This window comes from Cyprinodon tularosa, unplaced genomic scaffold (assembly GCF_016077235.1).
Source record: "Cyprinodon tularosa strain WSP-4 unplaced genomic scaffold, ASM1607723v1 ctg317, whole genome shotgun sequence".
Taxonomy (NCBI): Eukaryota; Metazoa; Chordata; class Actinopteri; order Cyprinodontiformes; family Cyprinodontidae; genus Cyprinodon; species Cyprinodon tularosa.
This window is the reverse complement of record NW_024039027.1, coordinates 59,757-63,788: the sequence shown is the minus strand read 5'-3', so window position 1 is coordinate 63,788 and position 4,032 is coordinate 59,757. Positions and strand designations below refer to the sequence as shown.

General features: G+C 37.8%; 1 protein-coding gene across 1 annotated transcript; it reads right to left on the bottom strand.

Moving 5' to 3' along the window:
• Positions 1-301: 301 nt before the first annotated feature.
• LOC119788434 lies at positions 302-2,309 on the bottom strand. The gene is made up of 4 exons (XM_038292763.1): positions 1,960-2,309; positions 1,704-1,865; positions 1,519-1,611; positions 302-738 (listed from the first exon to the last, which is right to left on the bottom strand). The coding sequence occupies exons 1-4, from the start codon at positions 2,293-2,295 to the stop codon at positions 409-411; spliced, it is 921 nt and encodes a 306-aa protein (XP_038148691.1). The 5' UTR covers positions 2,296-2,309; the 3' UTR covers positions 302-408.
• Between the last annotated feature and the right edge of the window lie 1,723 nt (positions 2,310-4,032).

Here is a 4,032-nt window from a genome sequence, read left to right as displayed (position 1 = left end):
TTATATAAATCTCAATAAATGCACTTAAAAGGCACCAATTATGAACTCTACCTAAAGTTTTATTGTAAAAAATTTGTGAGGTATGGTGCATTTTAAGTGCATTTTATTGGCGAGTTTCAGTCCTCCATATAGACCATTATTTTACAAAACATTTTAACCACGTTGAACAGTAGCAGTCCAAAGTCAATACAACTAGCTACCATCTCTCAAAAACAGTCCAAAAAGTGCAAAATGATCAGTGTTTTAACAAACTCACAAAAATCCTGAGAGGTTTTTCCACAGATTCAGCACAGTGCTAAATGTTTTAGTGCATAACCATTAGTATTAACATTTAGTGCATAGAACAAACTGAACAAATTCTTACAGGAACTCTTATTTAAGAAAACAAAACTGTAAACATACCAGATGTTACAGTTTGTACCTCAGGAGTTTGTTTCTCAAACCATGTACTCGAGCTGAGGCCTGGTCTGGACTGATCTTCATCACCACTCTCTGAAGAAACTCGAACGAATACTTCATGTCATTTGGATACTTGAGATTGATACAGTAGATGACACCCATAAGCATAGCAAAGCCAACTGTCACATCTTTAATATTGTGAAGCACAATGGTCTCCTCCACCACAACTGCCACGTCGAAGACCTCGTGTGGGATGGCCCCCTGTTCACTACCTTCACAGGCAATCAGAAGACCGACCTGCATCCCCTTCATGGCATCATCCAGAATATCAGCATGAGCCTTAAAAATAGAAAAGAAATAATGACATTTGTGTGTAAGTAAAGAATGTAAATACTCAGTTATTTTTAAACTGCAAGTTTTTATGCTATTGTGAGGTTTAACAATCTGCATGTTTTGACACTTGTGGGGTTGTATGATGCACTTCTGTTCAGTCAGAGAATAACCTGACACACTCCCAGTTTGACAAAGCATAGAGCATAATGGCAATGAAACAGGCCACTGTTGTGGATGAGGCAAACATCCAGAAGAATTAGACATTGAAAATAAGTCCAACCTGAAAAAAAGCCTGTTTATGTGTACATATTCAACATATTTTCAGCACTTTACTTTGTCATCAGGTAGTCCTCCTTTTTGACAAACTTTTTTCATCCACAGAACTTGTATTTTCATGCACATGAGCACAGTGTATGGCAGATTAAAAACCCCCATTGTGAAGCGCTGAAATTATTCTAAAAATGTAGGACACTAGAAATGTTTCCATTCTAATGTATTTTTTTTAATCATCAAATTCTTAAAATGTCAAAAGAAATTAAGGAAAATGCAAATCAGGCATGTTTCCATCAAGTGGCTTTGAGCAAAATCAATCATGATAGACAAAGTAATTACATCAGAATTTGATGTTATGCATGGCTGTAGTAAACAGGAAGTAATGTCTCTTAAGGACTAAAAATAAGTTTTTGCAAACACTAATGCTACAAAAAGACTTTTAAGAAATGATATCAAGAAAGAGGAATAATTAAATATGTAAACAGTTTTTGTAATAACATTTGTTAGTCTTACATCACACATCCTGATGACAGTTGATGGATCTTCCCCAGATATGTAGCGTGGCAAACCAAGCAGAGCAGCAGCCCTTCTCCTTTCATTTGTGTCCTGTAAGAGATAAGACATGCAGTAAGATGAATATATTTTAACAAAAATAACAAATTATGCCTAGTTTTCTAGCCATCTTCAGTTCTGCTTACATCTTTTGCAAGGCAGTCCAAAATGTCTTTGAGTGGCTGCTTCTTCCCAGATTTGGTTGCTGCCTTGTAGACCTCCAGCAGTCTCAGAACCAGGCCATCAAGTCCGTCAACAAAAGATTTCAGAAGGTCTGTGGTGACGATTCTTGTAAATTCTGCCCTAATCTGAGGTGATAGAATATAAAACTCATCAGGACACAGTTAACTCAGTATTAAATCACTAAATCTCTTGGTGAAACTAATTCAGATGTGCGATTACCTGTCTCTCATGGAACAGAGCAGGCCATCGGGACATGAGCTCTGTGATGTGTGGTTGATCTCCTACAATGTCTTTCCTACGCTGAGAAAATGTAGAAACCATCAAATCCTCAATCAGCTGATGATTTGGGTCTTTCTTCTGCATTTCAGCCTCCATTATCTTGCGCTTCACCTCCATGTTTTCAGGACTCTGTCCTTCAGGTGGATCAGGACAGTAGTTCACCTCCCCCTTCTTTGACTTTTTGACAGTTTCCCCTTTTGAACTTCCAGATTTTCGTTTGTTTATGACCACCTCAGGGCATCCTGCTGAGCTTAATTTATGCCTGTAGTTTCCCATTTTGAATTTCAGACTGTGAAAACATGAGTACCATCCCTTTTCTGACCCTGGGTCTCGCAGACAGGGATGCCTTTCCACCAGTGTTTTGGCCACATTTTCATAGTGTTGCCTGTCAGGATAAGCAGTAATCTTTGACATACAGTCTGCAAGTGTGTCAAGGATATTAGTCTTCAAAGTTTTAGAAATCACCATCACAGATCCATCCTTAGCATATCTACAATTAGCTTCTTTCAGTTGCAGCTCAACATCATGGGAAAACTTTGGAATCGGGAAGGAGTCAGGCCATTTAACAAAATCTGCACTACTTGGAGAAGAGAGGCTTCCAGTGTCCAGTGTAGAATCCGTGGAGTCATCAGCTGTGAACAATACTTTCAAAGTTGCACGGTCAACAGGAAGGTCTTTGATGTCCGTTAGGTTGCACAACTGATTATTGAAATCAGGATCCTCAAACTGCAAAATGAATCCTCCTCTTAAGGCAAGGTTGGTTCGTAACACCTGGTACAGTTCCTCAACACTTGAGGGGATGTCTTCAATTGAAAGACGCCTGATTTCACTTTCTGAAACTATGACACGCAGCAGCATTGTAGACAACTTAGACCTGAAAAATAGAAAAATTTGCACGTTAAGAATAAGAGCCTCTGGTACAGTGACAAGACACTACATTCATGAGGAGACGAGACAAAATATTGGATTAATGATAACACAAGGTTTTACAATTTAAAGGAATCATCACTGACTAAATGGGGGCTGCACTTTGACAGTAAAAAAAAAATTTTTACTTTATCAATTAACTTAACTTGTTACTCAATATAACAATAAGCTTAAAATAAATCTATGAAAAAACAAAACAAAAAAGTATTTTAACATTTAAGATAATCAGTAACAGCATTGTGGGGCAAGGCAAATCTTTGAAATTCAAAGATCTGCAAAAATTAAAGGGGGGGAACCATATATTTCAGCTGCCTGAAATAATCTGTTCCCCCTCCATAACAGGGGAAAAAATTTATTTACCTGCAAGTCTTTAACTGTGCTTATTCCTCTCACCACCAAGAACAAATCCTGCGGATTATTTCAGGCAGCTGAAATAATCTGTTCCCCCCCCCCTTTAATTTTTGCATATAACCAGTAAATATGACCAAATCCACAGGATTTGTTCTTGGTGGTGAGAGGAATAAGCACAGTTAAAGACTTGCAGGTAAATTAATTTCTTCCCCTGTTATGGAGGGGGAACAGATTATTTCAGGCAGCTGAAATATATGGTTCCCCCCGCTTTAATTTTTGCAAATAACCAGTAAATATGACCAAATCCACAGGATTTGTTCTTGGTGGTGAGAGGAATAAGCACAGTTAAAGAATTGCAGGTAAATTAATTTCTTCCCCTGTTATGGAGGGGGAACAGATTATTTCAGTAAGCTGAAACATCCATTATCTCCTCTTCTCCTCCCATATCTTTGGGAAATAAAGAGCAACTGTTTCCAATTTCTCTAAAATTGATATGTGTGATGTGGTATACTATAAATGTCCTTAATCCAGTAATCTGTCATATTTTACATTAGAAGGTGATTAACCAGAAATTCTTCTCATCTTCGCAGGACGTCTTAATCTGTGTGCCCTGCTATCAGTCAGTTTCCATCCTCTTATATCAGCAATGAAAAATTAAAAATACACTACGGGTTGTTGTGTTCGGTGACTGACGTTTATTTCTGTCAGGCTGAAGGGACAAAAGTTGGAGAAATA